The sequence below is a fragment of the Olea europaea genome, chromosome 18, assembly GCF_002742605.1.
Source record: "Olea europaea var. sylvestris chromosome 18, O_europaea_v1, whole genome shotgun sequence".
Lineage (NCBI taxonomy): Eukaryota > Viridiplantae > Streptophyta > Magnoliopsida > Lamiales > Oleaceae > Olea > Olea europaea.
Genome location: NC_036254.1, coordinates 5,032,848 through 5,054,751, shown reverse-complemented (window position 1 = coordinate 5,054,751; position 21,904 = coordinate 5,032,848). Strand labels below are relative to the sequence as shown.

The 21,904-nt window shown below is 36.2% G+C and overlaps 3 protein-coding genes across 9 annotated transcripts in view; 2 read left to right on the top strand and 1 right to left on the bottom strand.

Moving 5' to 3' along the window:
* The first annotated feature begins 4,045 nt into the window (after nt 1-4,045).
* Nucleotides 4,046-9,480, top strand: LOC111367259. 2 transcript variants are annotated; one of them, XM_022988031.1, is made up of 10 exons: nt 4,046-4,296; nt 5,299-5,515; nt 6,191-6,348; nt 6,465-6,610; nt 6,899-6,961; nt 7,053-7,145; nt 8,063-8,224; nt 8,316-8,422; nt 8,672-8,784; nt 8,888-9,480. In XM_022988031.1, the coding sequence occupies exons 1-10, from the start codon at nt 4,200-4,202 to the stop codon at nt 9,142-9,144; spliced, it is 1,413 nt and encodes a 470-aa protein (XP_022843799.1). In that variant the 5' UTR covers nt 4,046-4,199; the 3' UTR covers nt 9,145-9,480. The 2 variants fall into 2 exon arrangements, with proteins under 2 accessions (XP_022843799.1, XP_022843798.1); XM_022988030.1 differs by having other exon boundaries at nt 8,669-8,784.
* A 2,270-nt stretch (nt 9,481-11,750) lies between these two features.
* Nucleotides 11,751-18,406, top strand: LOC111367258 (probable amino-acid acetyltransferase NAGS1, chloroplastic). The gene is given in 12 exon segments (XM_022988029.1): nt 11,751-12,149; nt 12,326-12,413; nt 12,587-12,643; nt 12,646-12,764; nt 12,766-12,792; nt 12,875-13,026; nt 13,438-13,858; nt 14,334-14,431; nt 15,139-15,250; nt 15,331-15,487; nt 16,104-16,173; nt 17,399-18,406. Coding segments are annotated over 12 exon segments (1,602 nt in total). The 5' UTR covers nt 11,751-11,999; the 3' UTR covers nt 17,550-18,406.
* A 1,924-nt stretch (nt 18,407-20,330) lies between these two features.
* The window catches only part of LOC111367256 (NADH dehydrogenase [ubiquinone] iron-sulfur protein 4, mitochondrial), a 3,612-nt gene continuing 2,038 nt past the window's right edge, over nt 20,331-21,904 (bottom strand). The window contains exons 3-6 of one of the 6 annotated variants that reach the window (XR_002697764.1): nt 21,621-21,750; nt 21,376-21,443; nt 21,147-21,176; nt 20,331-20,692 (exon numbers count right to left, since the gene is read on the bottom strand). Coding sequence is in view for 1 of the 6 variants with exons in the window: in XM_022988027.1 (XP_022843795.1) it covers nt 20,639-20,692; nt 21,147-21,176; nt 21,621-21,750 (214 nt within the window). In the remaining 5 variants the exon portion in view is untranslated. Of the gene's footprint in view, nt 20,693-21,146; nt 21,751-21,904 lie in introns of those variants that run through there. The other 5 variants (XR_002697762.1, XM_022988027.1, XR_002697763.1 and 2 more) reach the window with 5 other exon arrangements.

Sequence of the window (21,904 nt, the reverse complement as noted above, 5' to 3'; positions counted from 1 at the left end):
CATCATCCTACCTTTCTTAATTCTCTATCCACTTCAACTGTATCATTTCACCTTGATCAACCACTTTTCTCAGCCCGTCCCATTCATATTTTGATGTTCCTTTCTTTGATCCTTCTTCCATTCTACACACTTCAAATAAGGTAGCTTCTCCTGACATTCCTTTTTCTCCTGAAACTACTCAACATGCATCATTCTCTCCCTCAGACATTGTTTCTCCACTTAACACTTCCTTCACTTTAGATATTTCTCAACCTGAGACATTTTCATTTTCACATCCCCCTCCCACTCGAAAATCCAATAGACCCAAGACAATTCCTTCCTACCTTTGTGACAATCATTGCAGTCTGGTATCTCAAATTCCTTCTTCCCAATCAAATTCCATGGTGAAAGATTCTGTCTCTGGCCCCAGTATCCTATCTCAGATTACTTGGACTATGGGATGTTGTCCTTTTCCCACAAGCTTTATGCACTAGCCTTATCTACCATCCATGAACCTCAGTCCTTTGTTGATGCTGCTAGAAATCCAGATTGGTGCAAAGCTATGGACACAAAATATCAGGCTCTTGTCTCCAGTAATACCTGGTCTGTTGTTCCTCTTCCTGTCATAAGACTCCTGTGGCTTGCAAATGGGTTTTCAAGGTTAAACTTAATTCAAATGGTACTGAAGAAAGGAAAAAAGGCTAGGCGTGTGACCAAAGGATTCACTCAACAGGTTGGCTTAGATTATGAGGAAATATTTTCACCAGTTGCCAAGTTAGTCACAATGAAAACCTTAATTGTTGTTGTAGCTCAGAGGCAATGGTATCTTCATCAACTTGACATAAACAGATTTTCTTCATGGTGAACTGGAAGAAGAAGTGTATATGTTGATGTCCCCAGATTATGAACAGCAGGGAGTGAATGGTGAAAAGTTAGTTTGCAAATTAAAATAAGTCCATTTATGGCCTTAAGCAGGCATCAAAACAATGGAACACCAAGTTGTCTTCTTATATTACTTCTCAAGGTTTCAAGCAGTTGAAATCTGACTACTCTCTATTCAGCAAAAAGGAAGGCTGCTAATTCACAGTGATTCTCTTCTATGTAGATAACATTATCATTGGAGAAAATTATGTCACTTACATTGAGCAGTTTAAACAAGGTTTGAATAGGCAGTTCAAATTAAAAAATTTAGGGGTCTTACAATTTTTCTTAGGACTTAAGGTCGTAAGAAGTTCGAATGGCATATCTTTTTGTCAAACAAAATATTCACTAGAGATCTTAACAGATGCAGGTTATCTTGGAGCCAAACCGGCTAATAGCCCATTACCATAAAATCTAAAATTAAGCAAAAGTGATGGTGAAGCCATTGCAGATGCAAGCATGTATAGGAGGTTGGTAGGAAGGCTTTTATATCTCATAATCACGAGGCTTGATCTATCATATGCTGTGCAAGTCTTCAACCAATTTCTCCAGTCACCATAACAGCCTCGTTTAGAGGCAGCTTATCATGTGTTGCGGTATTTAAAGGACACACACGAGCAAGGTCTGTTTTTTGCCAAAAATACTGATTTGCACCTCAAGAGTTACTTTGATGCAGACTGGGCAGCATGCTCGGGCACCAGAAGGTTTGTCACTGGATATTGCATTTTCTTAGGGAATTCACCAGTGTCCTGGAAATCCAAGAAGCAACACACGGTTTCATGATCTTCAGTCGAGGTAGAATATCAATCCATGCAGCAGTAGCATGTGAATTCAGCTGGTTGAGGAACATACTCGATGATTTGGGTGTGCAACATACTAAGGCAGCGTTGCTGTTTTGTAACAATCAATCAACTATACATATGCTAGTAATCCAGTGTTTCATGAACGTGCAAAACATATAGAAATTGACGGCCACTAAGTGCGGGATAAGGTGCAAGCAGGTGAGTTCAAGACACTACATGTGGCATCACAGGAGCAATTGACAGATTTATTAATGAAACCGTTTGGATGGTTTAAGTCTTTGTTACTCAAGTGGGAATCTTAAATATTCATTTTCTATCTTGAGAGGGCTTACTGAGTCATATTGTATGTAGCATAGGGGTAATTTAGTCCTTGTACATCCTTCCATTCTGTTAAAGCAGTTGAATGTCATTGTATATATAGTTTCCAGCTAGTAAAATTCAGAGTACTCAAAGGATAGAATACAACTGCGGTTCCTGCCATTTTCTTCCTCTTCAATTTCTTCTCTCTACATTTTATCAACGGAACAAAGTGATGATAAGTAAGCGAGAAAAATAGAGAAAAAACTCCATGGAGACAGCGTATATACAGAATCAACAAACACACCTACTATAGTTTGTAATTGCAATCTCTGATGGACGATTTTGAGACAGAAAGATTAAGAAAGATGAAGAGCGGTGGATACAGTCATGTGGAGATAGAAATACTTCCTCTGATGAACGATTTTCGAAGGTTTGAAGAAGAAACAAGTTAATTTTTTGAAGAGAAATCGAGAGACGATGAGGAAGAGCGATGGATGATAGTAGGCAAAAATCGAAGGGGAGAGACGAAGAGAGACAAAAAAGATCAGGTAGGGATAGAAATGCTTTAGGGTTTGCACCATCCTTCGAAATTTATACACATGCAAAACAATGGTGTTCCGGACAGAATGAATAGCAAACAACGTCGTTTCACCACCTATTGTTGTATGTCACATCGTTTGGTGCTTAGGAGATCATGATTGATATCGAATTTGATCTCCTAAGCACCATGTTTAGGTGGCACACTACAATGGGTAGTGTTATTAGTCTTAAAACTAACTATTATTTTTCACCACCTATTGTTGTATGTCGCGTCATTCGGTACTTAGTATGAGCTAAGGACCGGTGCTCAAGAGACCATGATTGATATTGAATGTGATCTTCTAAGTATCGGTGTTTAGTTTATATTAAACATCATGCTTAGGTGCCACACTACAATAGGTGGTGTGGTGTTATTAGTTTTAAAACTAACCATTATTTTTCACCACTTATTGTTGTATGTTGCGTCATTCGGTGCTTAGTATAAGCTAAGGAACGGTGCTTAAGAGACCATGATTGATATTGAATTTGATCTTCTAAGTATCAGTGTTTAGTTTATATTAAGCATCATGCTTAGGTGTCACACTACAATGGGTGGTGTGGTCAATTTTAAAACTAACAATTATCTTTTCACCATTTATTATTGTATGTCACGTCATTCGGTACTTAACACAAGCTAAGTACCGGTGCTTAGAAGATCATGACTGATATCGAATTTGATCTCCTAAGAATCTTGCTTAGGTGGCACACTACAATGGGTGGTGTGATTAGTTTTAAAACTAATTATTATCTTTCATCACCTATTGTTGTATGCCACCTTATGGTGCTTAGGAAATCATGACTGATATCGAATTTGATCTCCTAGGTGGCACACTACAATGGGTGATGTTATTAATTTTAAAACTAACTATTATCTTTCACCACCTATTGTTGTATGTCGTGTCATTCAGTGCTTAGTATGAGCTACGTATCGATGCTTAAGAGATCATGACTGATATTGAATTTGATCTTCTAAGCATCGATATTTAGTTTTATATTAAGTACCATGCTTAAGTGGCACACTACAATAGATGGTCTGATTAATTATAAAACTAACCATTATATTTTCACCACCTATTATTGTATGCCACGTTATTCGGTGGTTAGCATAAGCTAAGTGCCTAGGAGATCATGATTGATATCGAATTGGATCTTTTAAGAACCATGCTTAGGTGGTACACTACAGTGTGTGATGTGATTAGTTTTAAAATTAACCATTATTTTTTATGACTTGTTGTATGCCACGTCATTCGGTGTTTAAAGAGATAATGACTTATATAAAGGTGGAGAAAGCATGCTGGGGGTAATTTATTTTTCTGGTAGTCCTATTTGGTGGGTTAAAATTAGACTTTTTAGTGAAGTTTGATAAGAATTGATGTAACACGTAATTGAAAAATTCTGAATTTTATAAAATATATTTTTTGTGGTTAAAATTGTTTGTGGCTAAATATATATATACACTTTTACGGAGTTAAAGAATGCGCTAAGAATCAAATGCCTAAATTGTTGATTTTAATTTTAGAGAGAGCAGCCCTAATAAATTTTAATTGCCGAAGCAACGTATATACCCGCATCAATTTTTCGTAATTTCAGTTCACTTCGACCATAATCCTCGAACCCATGGCCGCTGCAAATCCATTAGCTTGCATTCTATGGCTTCTCTTCTTATCATATTCGTTCTTGCCCTCCGTTAGCTCCGCTGATGAACTCTTTTTAGGTAAGCTTCCCTAACATCATTTTAGAAGTTGGTTTAAGGATAAAAAGAAGACAGCTTTCACTTGGGAGCACTCACTTATTGGATAAATATGTAGTTGCCAATTTAATCGATGAAATTTGAATTGTGTTCACGGGTGTGGTTTAGGTTTACTATTGTAGGGTTTCGGTATCACTTGTTAAATTTCGACAAGTTACTTATTTTTAGGTTCTTCATTTAGAACAATAAATTTTTAATTACTTTTAAGAACGGGAAACATTCTATTATCTATAGGTAGGTGAAGAGCTCCGATGGAGGAGAAATATTTGTATCCACATGGTATGTTTGATAATGTGGATGGATAGCAATGGGCAGTGCTGAATTAGATGAGGAAGTTAAAATCGTGTTTAATATATTGTTGAAGCCCATTCAACATTGCGTGCCAAACACGTCCATCCTTTTTGCAAATATATACAACTTACAAAAAGTATAATTCTGTTAATTGCGGTGTATTTGCTGTTGTATGGAAGTGATTTACATCTGTGATGGTTTTTGGCATCTGATAACAAGCCATGGTTCTATGTCTGTTTGCTTTTATCTCGGGATAGTGTTGCTTTTGAGGAATAGGATCCACAACATGTACTAAATGACTCTCGGAACTATCCAATTCATATTGATACCTACAAAATATCATCCTCTTATTACAATGGGACCTGTCGAATGATTCTTATTTTACTGAGCTTTGGTATAAGGGATACATGTCACATCCATGTGTTAAATTGCTTGTACATTTATGTATGTATATATGACATTGGAGATGCAATTTGACTAAATGATTCATGAATCATCTGATTGCTGATTATGGGATCTCTTTCTTCTTAGTTTCACCCGATTCATATACTCCTCTTCTCTTGATCGAAATAAGAGAATTATGGAGTTTCTATATATGCAAGTACACGAGAGTATGTGTGAGTCCACCAATGCATGTATTAGGATGTCTCTAAGCTTATCCTTTTAGTTCTGCAGTTATTAGCGAGTCCGCCTCGTTGCAGCTATCACCAAGCTTGATAGTGGAAAAGTCTCCAGGGTCAAAGCCAGGAACCAATGTGAAATGTGATAGAGTTCATATCCATGGCTTTCCAAGGCTTAAACATTTGAGCAAGTATGCCAATTCGATAAAGGTAAAAGTTTCATATGTAAATCCAAGTGGCCGTCCACCGAGTGTTGAGATCTGTTTCCACAGGTGAGTCTGCATGCATAATGCTAAATCTTTTTGCTCGGAATAAATGAAATTGCTTGCTTTATTTGGATTCTAGTTATACATAATGCTAAGTCAAAGTAAATGGAATTGTTTGCATAATTGTTTTTTTTATTTTGTCTTTTATGTTTTCCAAATCCAATTTTTTACACAAGTTGATATACTGACAAAACTAACCTTTAGTTTGTTAAGTGTGCCACTGTACTATTGAGAAGGGGTTGCTTTATTTAACTTATATCTCTTGATTAGATCTTTATATTCATTATTTTGCATCATAAGTACATCAACTCTTCATACTAACTTTAGGAAGTATGTTAAATCAGTAGATCCCTATTCAACTCAGTTGCACAGAGCCTTCTCCCGAACTTATCGTTGGTGTATTAGAAATCCTCATCTTCATTCTATTGTATAAAGGATTCAATTGAATTCTAAATCCCTAAATATAATAAAATGGAATTTGGTTATTGTTTATTTTTATCTCTTGCAGAAACTTCGGCTACATTTTGTGGTCTAAAACATCTTTTCCTCTCCCATCTTATAGATTTTATAGGTTTCAAAAGAAAATGTCAAATTAATCATTTTGTTGCAATCACCCTTTTCATAGATATGCACACGTCTATATTTCTCACTACCAATTTAAACCTATATTTGACTTTGCAGCAATTTGTCCCTTGGGATAGGGATGTGCCCTCAAGGTCAGTGGGAGAGACTTACCGAGGGTTTATGGGTCAGATCAATGTCACCGTTTGGTCACAAGCTTTTGGATATACGGATGGGAGCTGCTTCTTCAGGAAGTCTCCATGTGTTCCTTGATGAAGGTTTGTTCCCCACAGATCTTCTTCTTCTTCTATGGATAATCTCATGAGGTAAATTTCTATTTCTATTTTAATACATATTTTGGTGCACTTATATAAATTGGTGTCTTATTTTGCAGAATTTTACTTATTCCGCGTAGTATTTTTGGTCTTGGGGATAACAATGATGACTCTTGCTTCCTGTCTCAGCAAGTCTCTAGTATTTTACTACAGTGGTGCAATGTCTGTAGGAGTTCTTCTTGTGATATTGGTGATCCTTTTCCAGGTAGGTCCATAACTTTGGAACCTTCAGATCATTTTGACATCTTTACTGCTTCCAGTTATCTTATTTCTAATTTTTTATACAGAAGACCTGTAGGCCATTATTGGTACGAGTTTCTCATGCATTTACAGGACGATATGTTTAGGCAATACTTCATCTAAGGGGACTTAATGACTGTCTGTTCAAATGCATGTGTGGATACTCTCGGGTTCATAGGAGCTCATCATTGTGTAGCTGAGTTTTGACTTTGATGATATGTTTTAACAACTTCGTATTTTATTTACTTAACAGGGAATGAAGCTTCTTCCAACTGGTCGGAAGAGTTCACTGGCAATATTTCTGTACTCATGCTTTGTGAGTACAGTGTCCTAGTACATACTGCACCTTTCTCTTGTATATTGATGTCTCTTGCAATAATGAATTCTTTGGTTCTATTTTTATTCAGGTCGGCGTAGGATTTTTCCTTCTTGACTATGTACCAAAATTGTTGCGTTCACTGCTTGCTGAGATTGGAATCTCTGAAGACTTTCATAATCCTGTATGTAAGTTTCTTGTGGTTAATATTTTTAGTTTCTTTCACATTCCTTTTTAAGCATTGAGATAGTGATATAACTGTCTTAAAGCCAGAGAACTTTTCATTCCATCATATTTGCCTATTTAAGGGACAAATTTCCACTCACGTTGACGTGGTACAAAAATTACAATTGAATGTTGCCAACTCTTGTGCTAAAATTTTAGTTATATATTCAAGTTTTCCTTTTGCGGACTCTAGATGGAGTTTGCTTTACGTGATTGATATGCTCATAGTTAAAAATTCCTCTCTAAAAATAAATTAATTTGAAACATCAAACTTAGTTTCACATTCAGTTGTCTTTAAGCAAAGTTCCTGTATGAAATTAATTGGTTGAGAGGAAATAAAATATAGTGAGACTTGTTTCTTCTTCTGTACAGGCAAATACCAGTTTCAACAAATAAGTTATAATTCCATCTTTACAGAAGGATAATTTTGTCAGCTTGATACCACATCTACTACTACTACCCAGCATTGTTTATGACTTGGCTATGGCAAAAAGACACTACCATCCACCTGCCTATTGTTCCTTCATGGCTTTGGTTATGTGCTTCTTAAGTAGTACTTAATATGAGTGAAAGATATGAATAGTTATGATGATAATAATGCTCGACTGTTTTACAGGGGCTTATGTATAATTAGAGAAAAGTGAAAGACAGACACCTATTCTGGTTCAATTGGTCAAATGAACAACACATTAGAAATTTTTAATCTGTAGGAGAATTGGTGATTTTTTAAAAGAGATATTGTACCTAGATATTAATTTTAAAATAGTTTTTGCACCTCATATATAACACTGCTTTCACTTTTGGAATGAGTGATACTTTTCTGTGCATGATAATCTCTTCCATGTCATGCTAACATTTAGTGCTTATGTGGTGCAGCTGGCAATATTTCCGCTTGTGTTTCTTGTGATTGCTGGAGCTTGGCTGGGTTATTGGATTATTCGCAAACTTGTACTTACAGAGGATGGATCTATTGATATTGGTGTATCTCATTTTGTTGCTTGGTCAATTCGGATTGTTGCTTCAGTGATGATCCTTCAGGTTTTGCTTTAGATTATTGATTTCCATATGATGAAGTTTCATTGAATCTATTTTTGATGGGAAGTAACAGAATGATGTAATTGTGCTTCAGAGTTCTGAGGATCATTTATTTGCAGTGGAGGCTTTGGTGGCTGGAATTTTTGTTTCTTCAGCGTTGAAGAAATTGAGCAATCCAAAGGTCATTCGTCGTGTTTACAAGTGAGTCCAAGTTATAAGTCTTGTGCAAAATAATCTCCTTAATTGATAAAATACGGTTATAACCCAGTGGCGTGATATTATCCCCTCGAAGAAGTGTCTTTGTAATTCACTCTTGCTAGCTCTAGCATAGTAGCATATGAATAGTTTGGCATCCGTTGTAACTCTGATTTTTTTTTCTTGTTCCGATGCTACTATTAGATTTCCTTTTTTCTTTGACATGCAAAATAACTTGAGGGGCTCTTGCAGAAGATTGTGTAGATTAGAGAGAGAATTCGAAAAATCTCTGGATCCCTATGCGTCACAAATTGATGAGTCCTATGTTTCCAGACCTTTCACCAGGTCTCCACGTACTCCTCTTCAAGGTAAGCTTTATTTTCAAATATCTATACTAACGAATTGATTTGATGGACCTCTGGACTAACTTCCTTTTCTTCTTCCTCTTTGTCCATGTTTCATCACTCTCAGGTTCAATCAGCAAATCATCTGGTAGGTTGTCAGATTCGGGGAATTTCTTTTCTAGCTTCCACAGCACACCCGAGAGGAGAAAATTTTCAAAAGATGAATGGGAGAAATTTACTAGGGCTACCACACGCAAGGCACTGGAAGGTCTGGTTTCTTCACCAGATTTTAACAAATGGGCTGTAGCTAATGCTGATAGAATAACATTAACTCCCAAGAAAGAAGCTCAGGATCATCAACGGAGATGGTTCCGTTGGCTTTGAAGATTCATCTGATTCACGTGGGTGAACATCTCATTTCACCAGCCAGATTGTTGTACGACTACACAAGTATATATAATTGGTTTGGTACATATTGTCCCAGTTAACCAGCATTTTTTATATGTTGACACCTATGCAACATTTGACTAGACTAAGCTATTGACTTTAGGTAGAACATGGTTCAGTGAGAAGCTCCATGTTTCTTCTACATAATTCAATTGAAATCGAACCGAACTGGTATCCGTTTCCGTAGAATCTACTGTAGTAGTAGGGCCTTATGAGTTTTTGGATTTTTCTCACTTTCAAAGGACTTATATTTGTCCAGGTATCTGGCTTGTTTAGCTCCCGTGTGGCCCCCTTTTCTATCAATTTTTTTACTCTTATTTTCAACCACAAATTTTCATGAAATAATATTACACATAAATCGAAAAAATTTCCTTTTTTTTTTTAACCGCACGTTCTTTCAAAAAAATTACTATCACGCATTAAAAATTGAAAGAAAGGGGCCGGACGGGGGCTCTTGAAACTTTTTAGTGCACGATTCAATGGATGCTATTGTCACCTGTTTCATGCTGGCGTAGCTTAGTTGCTTGTAAGTTGTAAAGATGCTCTTCTTGGTTTCATCTTTTAATTATCTCGAGAAATAATGTTCTTCGCACGTTAGATAAGAAGAATTAAGTTGCATTAAATGAAAATTGTTGACAGAAGTTTTGATATCATGCATGTGGTACCCATATAAATAAAAAATTCTAATAAAAATGTTCCCCCATTCCCCTATGGTGAGTGTGGGAGTCAAGCCCTTTTTGTTAGTACAGCAAAGTTGTAAGAAGAAAGCACTACATCGTTTTTCGCCACCTTAAATAAAGCATCCCTACGTTGAATGTGTTCCATTTTTTCGTCTGCACGTGCAAAAATAATAAATTATAATCAACGAAAAGTATACAACAACAAATAAAATAGTTAAAAAAACAATGATGCATATATAATTATTTTATAAATCTTTGTACGCATCTTTACCTTGTTTTCTTTTAAGTACTATTAGCCCTCTTTCGGGTCCATTAAAATCAAATTTTTCAGGAAAAAAGTTTGAAATAGTAATTTTTTGAAGAATGTATCATTAAAAATGAAAGAAATTTGTAATAAAAAAGAAGAATACATTTTGTTTAAAATGGAGCCCAAACAAGGATTAAAATCTAAATTTAAAAAAAAATATTGAAATAGTGATTTTAATTTAACCAAAAAACAAGGGCTAAAATCTTTTTATAGTATAGATATAAATAAAAATAGTTTTAAAATAATAAAATTAACAAAAAAATTTAGCCCCTATTTGATGGTGTTAAAATCAATGTTTTAGCATATTTTTATAAAAATTGATGATATTTATGGTTGAAAAATTATGGATCCTATAAAATATATTGTTAAAATTAATTGTTAATTTTAATAAAATCCTAAATTTTTAATTTCTGTCAAATATGAGTTTGTTATCAAAAAGTCAAAGAATGAAAAAAAATATGGGGCTGCGATTCGCACTACGCCCTTTTCAGACAACTCAAAAGCTTGACTAAAAAAAAAAAAAAAAAAAAAAAAAAAAAAGGGGGTGTTTTCCTAGTATGGACACTGTCACTCCAGAGGCACAGGACATGCGCCCGGTCAATAGTGGCGCCCCCTTTTCTAAAGAGCGTGCTTGATGAAAAAGAAGGACCGTAAGGGTTTGTACAGGGTGGATGTGGCCTCATTTCACAAAAAAAATAAAATAATAATAATAATAATAATAATAATAATAATAAATAAATAAATAAATAAAAATAAAAATAAAAAATCAACTGCAACGCATCACCTGTGTAGGCCTTGTACGTTATTCCCCTTGTAATCCCTTTTCTAATAGCAAAACCTAAAAATTCTAAACGAACAGACATGCTTTGTTTCCCTGTCAACAGGGCCAGTCACCAAGTCTGTACATGTAGAACAGCTCTAGTAAGAACCTAAAAAAATAATTATGACTTAGTGTTTTAAAAATCGACTCGATTATCAGCTCGAAAAAGGTCAAAAGGTTAAATTGGGATCAAACTGATTGCAATAAATACATACAAAAGTAATAAAATACTATCAAAATAATAATCTTTTTAAAATTTTCATATTAATAATTTGTTAATTAAATTCATTATTCTATAATTTGTTAACATTTTTGTTATGTCACTATCCCATATTGAAAGTTTATGAAACCATTGAAAAGAAGCGCATTCACAAAATGCACTATCCTAGATTAGAAATTTATAAAATCATTTGAGAGATGTGCATTTATAAAAAGAGTTTGTCATCCCATATTTATTTATGGGCCTTTGAATTGTTGTTCATGAAGTTGAAATTTTGTAAACTAAAAAATAAAAATTTGGGAAAACCACAAAACTGTGATCGGTTCGGTGTGTTTTTAAGCGATTTAGTCATAAACGATTAACAATGCATGATTGACCCGATTTTGGACTCGATTTCAGATTTTAACAGTTGAGCCGGCTAGGCCGGGTCAATTTTGATAACATTATTAAGCGGAGGGAAAAAAAGAAAAAAAAAAGGTAAACAGAGAAAGTAATTAAAGAAAAATTAAATTAGACATTTCCGCCTCTCAACAACCCCAGCCATTCCGCCGCCATTGCCAACGGGCCATTAAGCTATAATTAAGCATTTAAGCTCTCGAAACCAACGTTTCGTCGTTTTAATCCAATTCAAAACCCTGATTTAATGGCAGTCTCATCTCCAAGCTTATCCATCCCTTTTCAAAACCGCCCAAGAAAAACGACTTCCTCTCACAATGTCATTTGGAGAATAGAATCAAAGTCTATAGGGAATCAGAGAGCACGGGAATGGAAGCTAGTAGTGCTTTTAAAGACGAGCTGTTCGTGCGATTCTTTCGTGAGGCCTGGCCGTATTTTCTTGCTCACAGAGGCAGCATTTTTGTTATCGTGGTCTCTTCTGAAATAGTCGATAGCTTTCACTTAGATCCCATTCTCATGGTATATCTTTTCTTTCTATTTTTAAAATTAGTCCCTAGATGTTTTATTGATCACGTAGTTATGTTCATTAGCTGCAAGAAGTATAATAATAAAGAGATTGAATTTTTCTTTGGCATTCATACATTGTTGTTTATTAGCTGCAAAATATAATTTGCGAATTAACGTGTCACATTTAGGATATTTCTCTACTACATGGGCTGGGAAACAAATTTGTTATTGTACCCGGGACCCATGTCCAAATAGACAGGCTTCTGGCTGAAAGAGGTAATAAAAATATACTACTCTGTCATCCTCTTTCTTTGTTTAAATTCGAATTTGATGTAATTGTATGTAACTGAGCATCTTTAACATTTCAGTTAATTTAGTTTCTGTCCACAAGATTCTTTGATTTGGTGATTTATCATTGTCGTAAAATGTATCTTCTGGACACATTCCAGGATGTCAACCCAAGTATGTGGGACGTTACGGAATCACGGACTCTCATGCTCTTAGTGCTAAGCAGCAGGGAGAATTAGAATCATGATTGAGGTGAAGTTTTCCCCTGGACCTTCCTTGAGTGGTATCCGCCGGCATGGAGACAAAAGTCAGTTGTATGATGGCGTCAGTGTTGCTAGACGCTAGTGGTAATTTTCTAGCGGCTAAGGTAAGAATGCTGATATTCACACTTGAGGGTTGCATGGATTTGTAAGTTATTTGATTCCTTATTTTTGTATGGCTTTTCTCAGAGAAGAGGAATAGTTGAAGGAATTGATTATGCATCAACTGGTGAAATTAAGAAAATAGATGTTTCTCGCATTCGTGAAAGGCTTGATCAGGACTGTATAGTTCTTATGAATGATCTCGGTTATTCAACCTTGGGAGAAGTATTAAATTGCAAGTATGGTACATGGCTTTTTTTTTTGATAGGTAGTTTTGTTGCCAATTTGGGGAGTGCATGAGGGTTATGTTACTTTGTAAGGCTTGTGCATTTTGTACTAAATACGAGGTAAAAATGGACGAAGTCACGAAGATGATTTTTTTAGATCCCATCTTGCATTATTTGCAAAACTTTTGCTTTCCTCTTGTTGGTTCTAGTTTACCAGCAGTCTGTTATTTTGTTTCATTGAGTTTTGTTAAACCAGAGAGCACTAGTTAATCTACATGCTTGTGGAACTCAATTACGTGATTTTGTTTCTGTAATTCTTTGAACTTTTACATGAATTAACTGTTGCAAAATTATAAACTCTGCTTTGTAATCTATGGTGGTTAAGTTTTGGGAACCAATGTTTTCTGCTTCTATACATTGCAGCTCATATGAAGTTGCCACAGCTTGTGCAATGTCTCTTGGAGCAGAGAAACTCATTTGCATAATAGATGGACCAATTCTAGATGATTGTGGACGACTTATTAATTTCTTAACTCTTCAAGATGCAGACCTGTTAATTCGCAAGCGGGCTAGGCAAAGAGAGACAGCTGCTAATTATATAAAAGCTGTTGGTCAGGACGTTTTCGCTTGTGTACCATATTATGATTTAAATGGAACAGCCCCTTTGCAAAACGGGAAGGCTTTTGGCAAGAGGTATATTCCAAAATTTCAGAATGGTGTTGGTTTTGATAGTGGAAATAGACTTTGGTCCGGTGAACAAGGTTTCACTGTAGGAGGTCAAGAAAAACTCAGTGGGTTAAATGGTTACCTCTCTGATTTAGCTGCTGCAGCATTTGTTTGCAGAGTAAGCCCCTGCTATTTAATGACATGATGGTCTTATTTAGTAACCAAATATTTGATCTGCTAAATGAAACATGTCGCCCTGTTTCTGCGAAGTAATCACTTTGCTTTCTGTTTGTTACTGCCAGGAGTTGTTGGCAGTAGCTAGATTTTTATCCTCCGGTTTTATATTATTTTTAGAAACACAATTGGCATGTGAAAATTGGGGGGATCATGGAAATCATTAGAACGATACCATTCCATGGGTACACCTTTTACCAGAATGTGGCTTATTTATAGATTTGCTTAACAATTTTTTTCCTGCCAATCAAAATGGATATCTTGACATCAATATTATTTGGCAGTGGGCTTATATATATCTGAGACTCCCATTTCTTTCCCAAGAAAGGCAGAAGGTCGCGATGTTTCATTGATTCTATGATTCCTCTCACAGTAGGTTTCGGGAATAGTCCTAATAAGATTATTCTATTTATTATCAGGGAGGTGTGCAAAGAGTTCATCTTTTAAATGGGACTAATGCTGGAGTTTTATTGAAGGAATTGTTTCAAAGAGACGGAGTTGGTACCATGGTGGCTAGGTATGCATTCTTTGGCAGATACATTCGAAAATTAGCTATTAATCTATATTTTGTTTAAGCTGAACGGACGGTCATTTCCATGAGCTAAATCTGCTCGCCAGGCATTCGGGTTACAGTTTCTATATTTTCCAATATGTTATAACAGGACTTCAAGGAATTTAGAGAGCTTCAGTAGATTGCATTCCACTGTAAACATCTAGATCCTGTTATTGATATAGTCACACCCCGCACAAGATAGCCCATGCCCCACCAATTCGAGAACAGATTTGATCTTTACAAGTTAAACATGCATTATGAATTTAGAGAGCTTTAGTAGATTGCATTCCACTGAAAACATCTAGATCCTGTTATTGATATAGTCACACCCCGCACATGATAGCCCATGCCCCACCAATTCGAGAACAGATTTGATCTTTACAAGTTAAACATGCATTATTCTCGTTTTCTGAATTCAGTTGCAAATTTTAAACTCTTCTCCTCCTTTATATCAATTGTGTGATTTATGGGGACATCATCATGCATCATTGCATCTATGATTTTACTTGTACTGTGTGACAGAAAAAATCTCCATGTAGAGTCCATGAGTTGATCTCTCTCTCTCTCTCTCTCTCTCTCCAGATATAAATTATAATTGATTAAGGAAAGTTGTTTGGCAAGGTATAGTTGACGATCTTCTCGCTGACATATGGACTGATTCCATTATGCAGTGATCTTTATGAAGGAACTCGGATGGCTAGAGTAGCAGTTCTCCCCGGAATCAAACAACTTTTGCGACCTTTAGAAGAGTCTGGCACGTTGATAAGAAGGACCGAGGAAGAGGTTTGCTCCTGTTATGATAATTTAATTTTTATATTCTTTACCCCATTTGTTCAAAGCCTCGTTTTTTTTATGTATTGCAGCTACTTAAAGCACTGAATTCGTTCATAGTCATTGAAAGAGGACAAATTATAGCTTGCTCTGTTCTTTTTCCTTTTTTTGAAGATAAGTGTGGAGAGGTTGCTGCTATTGCTGTTTCTCCTGAATGTCGAGGGCGAGGACAAGGAGACAAATTACTTGGTATTATATAAACAGCTTTCATTTTGATCTTTTAGTCATCCAGTACTCGTACTGAAATTGGGGGTTTTTAACTTTATTGCTATTGTAGCTACAATTGGACAGGCCACTACTAATGGACATCTAACAGAAGAAGCTCTAGGAGTTATTAGAAGTGTGCTTTCAAGAAAGATCTCTCTTTAAGTAGACACTGAACTCGTTTGATTTGGTAGTACTTTAGGTACCTCATTTTTAATAAACAGGCTATCAACTGGAAAACATTCTACTCTGATCCTTTGGGTACATTATGTATATCTATTTACTCTGGCTTTTGCGTTTCATAGTCATCACTATCATCTCTACCTCTCCTGCCCCGCAAAAAGAAAACCACACTAAACAAATGCAATCTCGCATATTAAGAAACACCAACAACCGCCTTGGTTTCAGTTACCCTTCCCTTGTGGTCTTATCACCAAAATGGGAACAGCCAAAGTATGTTTCTTTTGACACTTGTATCTGCATAGAGTGGAATAGAGGAGGCGAACTTTTAGAAAGTGAGAACTGAGATGCATGTGTTTTTTCCCTAGCTATGAAGTTCTTCAGTTTTGCAGATAATAACCTCAATGTCAATTACGTGCAGATTACATTGAGAAGGCATCTTCGCTAGGACTGCAAATGCTTTTTCTACTGACAACACGAACAGCAGATTGGTATGTGTTTCTGGTTCAAATGCTGTTACATAATGTGTGCTGACTGTAGAAAATAGGAACGTCAATACACATCTTAGTTTCCACTCTGACTCCAATTAGTTTCAGAGCAGAGTTTTTCTGTACAAACTGGCTTTATCTTGAAGTCATGCCCCTTCATAAATAACTCACTATGGTTATAGCTAGAAATATCATTGTTTTCTACATCATAACATTGTAACGGGATGAATAGGTAGGTGATAGGCCTTTCACAACCCTTTAGTCGTCGCCTCCCCAAGCCCCATGACCGGCCATTGCCACCAAAATAAAAATTAAACAAGTAATAAATCAATGTTTAAAAACTTCCAATTGAGGTTTGCCTCAGAGTGAGTCGAACAAGAAACTACTGAAGGCACTATTTGTGAGGCTGTTTTTGGAGGCCTCAGCACACGCCTCAAGGCTTGTGGCGTATGCACCTTAATTTTTTAGATGTATGTACTTTGCTTTAGGAATGAGCCCACAAAACATTAAAAATTTTGATTGGCGCACTGCCCCATTAAAACTTTAAAAAATTGTGTCATTAGCAGACTCACTTTGGAAATCGTCCATTGCCCTACTAACTAAAATAATAGTTTCTTTTTTGTTACTTTATATATTTTTCTTCTGTATATAAATTGGAATATTTTCGGACTTGGTTACGCTTTTTTAAACATTGAATTAATTGATCTCATGGAAAATGCATTAAAGAAGCTGAAAGAAAATCTAGCAGCAAATTTGTACAGCATTGATTCATCCGGATGCTCAAATTACTTGAAAGCACTTGAACGTGGAATTCCCTCCCCCCCTCCTTCCTCAATCTTGTTTTCTTTATTCATTTTTCCACTTTGCTTCATTATTCACTACTACTTGTGTGTGTGTCAGTGGAATGGGGATGGTGGGTTATGAAACGTCTTCATATACCTAGATGGCTAGATCCCATGTAGTGATAATTGAACTTTCTACTCTTACAGCGAGCTTAGTTGTACAACATGATAGTAAATTGTCAAATAATGACACTCCAATTCTTTCCCAAAAAATCTGAACTTTTGATGCTGGGTTCTGCCAAATGTACCCTTAGATATACTGTTCCTCGTCCACTGCTTAGACGTTAGAAGCATTAGTTACATTCTGAATCCTAAACTCTATGAGTCTGGTATGGTGGCTGGTCTCTCTTTCTCTCTCTCTCAATAATAGTTCCTTATTCAAACAGGTTCGCAAGGCGTGGCTTCTGCGAGTGTTCCATTGAATGTATGCCTCAGAAAAGGAGGGAAAAGATCAATCTATCTCGAAGATCGAAGTACCATATGAAGAATCTTCAACCTGATAGGAGCGGTATTCGTCTGGACACAGCTTTTTCCTGACATGATGCCATTAGTGGCGCTTATTTGTTGTCATTGGTGTAAAATTTGTGAAGAAAAAAGTTGAAAGAAGGCTGCTTTTGTGTTTCATCGGATCTCTAGTCCTATTACACGAGGAAGTGTTGGATCTGGCCCTGGCTGAATAATTCATGATTCCAAGTGATAACTTTGTTTTTCCAAATCCATGGAAGTGGTGGTGCAACTTCTAAGAAGCAGTGCAGGCTAATTGTGAAATTCTGGAGTTAGAATCTGGAACGTGCGACTACCAACTAGAGCTTTTATGTTGCCCTTGAAACGACAAGCTATTCAGAAAATTGGCTTGTATAGAGAGTAAAGATATTGTATTGCTAATAAGAATATACCGTATAGCAAAGATTTCAAGCCGATTAGCTGATCTGAACACGGTGAATGGTTATTTAATGGGTTAACAACGTAAATAGTCACTAAACTTTGCAAAAAGTTTTCACGGGGTCATTGAATTTTAAAAATCACCCAAGTCATCACTGAACTTTGTAAAAGGTTTCCACGTGATCACTGAACTTTAAAAATCATCTCATTCATCATTAAACATTACAAAAGATTTTCACGGGATCATTGAACTTTGTAAAAGGTTTTCTAGAGATCACTGAATTAGTGATCCTCTGGAAAAAAGATTGCAAAGTTAAGTGATGAATGAGATGATTTTTAAAGTTCAGTGATCCCGTGGAAACCCTTCGTAAAATTCAGTGATGAGTTGGATGATTTTTAAAGTTCAGTAATCCCGTGAAAACTTTTTGCAGAATTTAGTGACCATTTGGATTATTAACTCGGTTATGTAATACTCTCTAGTTCAGAGGTTCACGTAATTGGCTCTTTAAGCTGCTTTTAGTTGTTCAATGAGAACTTTGGAATGTTATTGTGAAGACAATTGTATGAGAATTAACAAAATTAATTGATAAGAGGAGCACAAAATGTAAATGAACTTAGATTAGCTTAAGCTGCCAAATATGCATCTAATAGTCCCAGAAAATTTGTTATAAAGTTCTAAAGCAACAACATGCTGGATAAACTGTCAACTACAGGAAATTCAGTCTAACTTTTGCTGTAACCGGTTCTATTGTGTCTCCAAAACATAGGTGGAAGACTGGACCATAATGTGATTCACCAACATCAATGGGAAGGTGGCCTAAGTTTTGAACCATGTCATTGACAATTTCCCGGTAAACCCATATTTCATGAAGGGGACATCAGCCTTCTTGTTGGCTTTTGTTCCCAGTAGCCAAGCAACCACTAATGCATCGAGGTACTTAAGAAAGGGTTGAATAACCGGATACAAGGACAACCACACACTTGACATTGACACAAACATGCATAATTGTGTCTAAACGTTGTTGAGAAATAGTCAGGTTTTAATTGTCCCCTGCACTTTTGGCAAACGGGTGTTCTTGTACCACAACCACGGCGTAGGAAAAGTATTTAAGTTTTACAAAATTCTTGTCCAGGCTTTTACTTTAGGTGATTTCTGTGCTTAGATCAACTGCAGCCAAGATCCCGTCAAAGATTTTGGTTCCGACGGCATTTTTGTTGCCATCTTGTCCTTGCCAAGCCATTGTGCGCATGGCTACCGACAAGTGCCTTTTTGGGAAGTTGAAGTCTAAGGCTATCATCATTTTCTCCATTCTTTTACAGGTGATTTTCTCATAGCCTTCCTTCCCAAATCGCTGTGAGCCTAATCGAGTAAGAGAGTATATTTACGTTGTGCAAGTATATAGTTGATGGACCCCCAATCCCATAGTTGCAAACAGGTCATCTGTATTTCAGACGGTTCGCTTAATTTGTTAAGAGGGTCAAGTGTAATAAGCTATAATAAGGATTTGTCTATAAATAGAAGAGGGAAATAACGAGGAAGGGAAGCAAATATTGAATAGATGGTTGAATCTGTTAAGAGAGATCTAACTTCTTGAATGCTTGGAATTGTTCTGTCAATTTTAGTCCAGTTCTTCATTTCATAAACAATTGTTTTACAATTTGCAATTCAATACATATATTCATTTCACCAATACACACCCCTTTCCTTTACATTCCGGTTGATACATCAACTACCTAACCAAATCATTAATCGGTAGATTTACCAGTCCAGAGCAGATTCATCAGCAGCAGCAGCAGGAAAACCTATCCATAGTACTCGACAATAAAATGATAATATTTTACTTGGCTTCCAATTTGTTTAGTTAATCAACTAAACGAAGATCAGGGAAAGGCAACAGACTGAGACTAATAAAATTCCATTTACAATCTCTTACTACACAAGGTGGAGCAATATTGCACTGGCAAGGACATGAAATTTTGCCCATCTTTAGACGGGGGATAAAAATATCTTCTTCTTTTATAACTTAAGTATCCGAACTTCGCCTAAATAATTGAAAAATGACGGCCTCCCCCACGGTCCGCCACCAGGATAAATTCATATACAATCACAGCTTATATACTCTTAGGCCGAACACTCGAGATGCAATTCTCCTCTCTGTAGACATACCTTTACGATATGCAGACAAGATCTTCAAAGGAGCGATAAAGTGTACCATAACTTTACCTCCACAGGACATCTGCTTTCCAACATAAATGTTACCTTCCAGCTACCACAAAGACTCGAACTTCCAAAACTCCGTAGAGAACCCTCCTACTTTACCATTACGCCATGCCCGAGAGAGCAAAAATATCTTAATTTATCATTATGTTTAATTAATATTATATTTTTAATTTAATTTTTAAATCATAAAAAATAAATAGAAAGATTTGAGCTGGTTTAACAAAAAGAGCCATATCCCAAGCTAAACTGCGTTGTTCAAAATCACATTGGCTAATATACACAGGACGCTCAAACTATTCTTAAACATTTTCAACAAGCTGGGAATAGATCTTAAACCCTGAATATGTGAGAATTTGGTACAACACAGTGCAGTGAAAGAACACAAGCCAGAACCAAAGTTCACTTTATTGTTAAAATGCATGAACACATGATTAGAGACTCATTATCTTGTAGACGTAACTCCACTAAAGCTTGATAAAGGATGCCACGGGCTGCTTCTGTCCTCTCATCTGCCTTGACCAAATCAGTTCTCCTTGGGTGGGCCCTTCCATTTGAAGTTGTCTGCGTACGACTTGGGCTGACACAACAATTCAAAGGGATAAATCAATAGTCCATTTTCTCTTCCAATTTAAGAGGAAAAAGAATCATTCATTTGTTCATCGTTATGTAAAATAAGTGCAGGATCCCCATTGTTATGCAAAAACTGAAGAGGATTCTCTACAATTGTATGATGAGCAAGATGACCATACCTGATTTTGCTCTAGATTTAGTGTTAAAGCAACATGAACCTCTCCGTTTAACATCAGGAAATTAACAGTGTACTATGAAACAACTTGATTAATTTTCAGCTAGCAGTGGGTGTCTTATGCATGCTTGCAGTGTGCATCTTAGGGTTGGATGTGAGGAAAAAATATGTGCTCCTAAGGAACGGGATGACATGATTGGTTTACAGGTAGAACATCTACTGAAGCTCAATTGCTCCAGAGATTCATGCCAATATCACTCGATTCGATTGAAGAAGAACCTCGTACCTTCAGTAGTGGTGTTTGACGCTTCTTAACCTGTAAGACAGAAGTGATATATAATTGAGGGCTGCATTCTTATTTGAATCCAAATGTAGGAAATAATAATGCATGAGCTAGTAAATTGAAACAGATAGTTCAAATAATGATAGTGATAGGGGACATGCTTCCCAATCAATAGCTCTTGCTTGATTATGAATATAATAAACAAAAGGGAAAAAGGCCAAAAAAACTCAGCTGTTCACGTGACGATAAGGGCATGGCATCTTTATTTTGGTTACTTCATGAATCGCCACAGAAATCAATCTATATAGAACTTCAGATTATATCCCTATTTGTTCACCTCGACCAAATGAAAGTAATCCAATTCAAAATAAACAAACAATGAAGATACAATTTCCCCTCAGAAAAGGGGTCCAGCTGGTAATGACAAATGATTTGGACAACTTTGTCTGCAAGAGAACAAAATAAAAACAGCCCTACCATGTAATCCCAACCATGCTTTTTGGCAAATGCTATTGCTGCTTCTTCACTGTCAAAACTTAGTGCAGAATCACCAACATTGGCATATGGGTCTCCTGTAGATGTCCAACCCATCAACGGATTTTCCCATCTACATTTCAGAAACAATGAATACTTACTGTATAACCATGGTAATAAGGGTAATAAATTGAATGTGCACTAGACTTCCTGATTTGATATTTAACCATGAAATTTTATTATTATTATTATTATTTGGGGTGGGGGGGGGGGGGGGTTAAAAAAAA

Excerpts from the sequence above, each read along its gene's own strand:
- LOC111367259 (XM_022988030.1), top strand. The coding sequence starts at position 4,200 with ATGGCCGCTGCAAATCCATTAGCTTGCATTCTATGGCTTCTCTTCTTA. Across the intron at positions 4,297-5,298 it reads CGCTGATGAACTCTTTTTAG|TTATTAGCGAGTCCGCCTCG; the intron begins GTAAGCTTCCCT and ends TTAGTTCTGCAG. Across the intron at positions 8,423-8,668 it reads GTCATTCGTCGTGTTTACAA|AAGATTGTGTAGATTAGAGA; the intron begins GTGAGTCCAAGT and ends GGGCTCTTGCAG.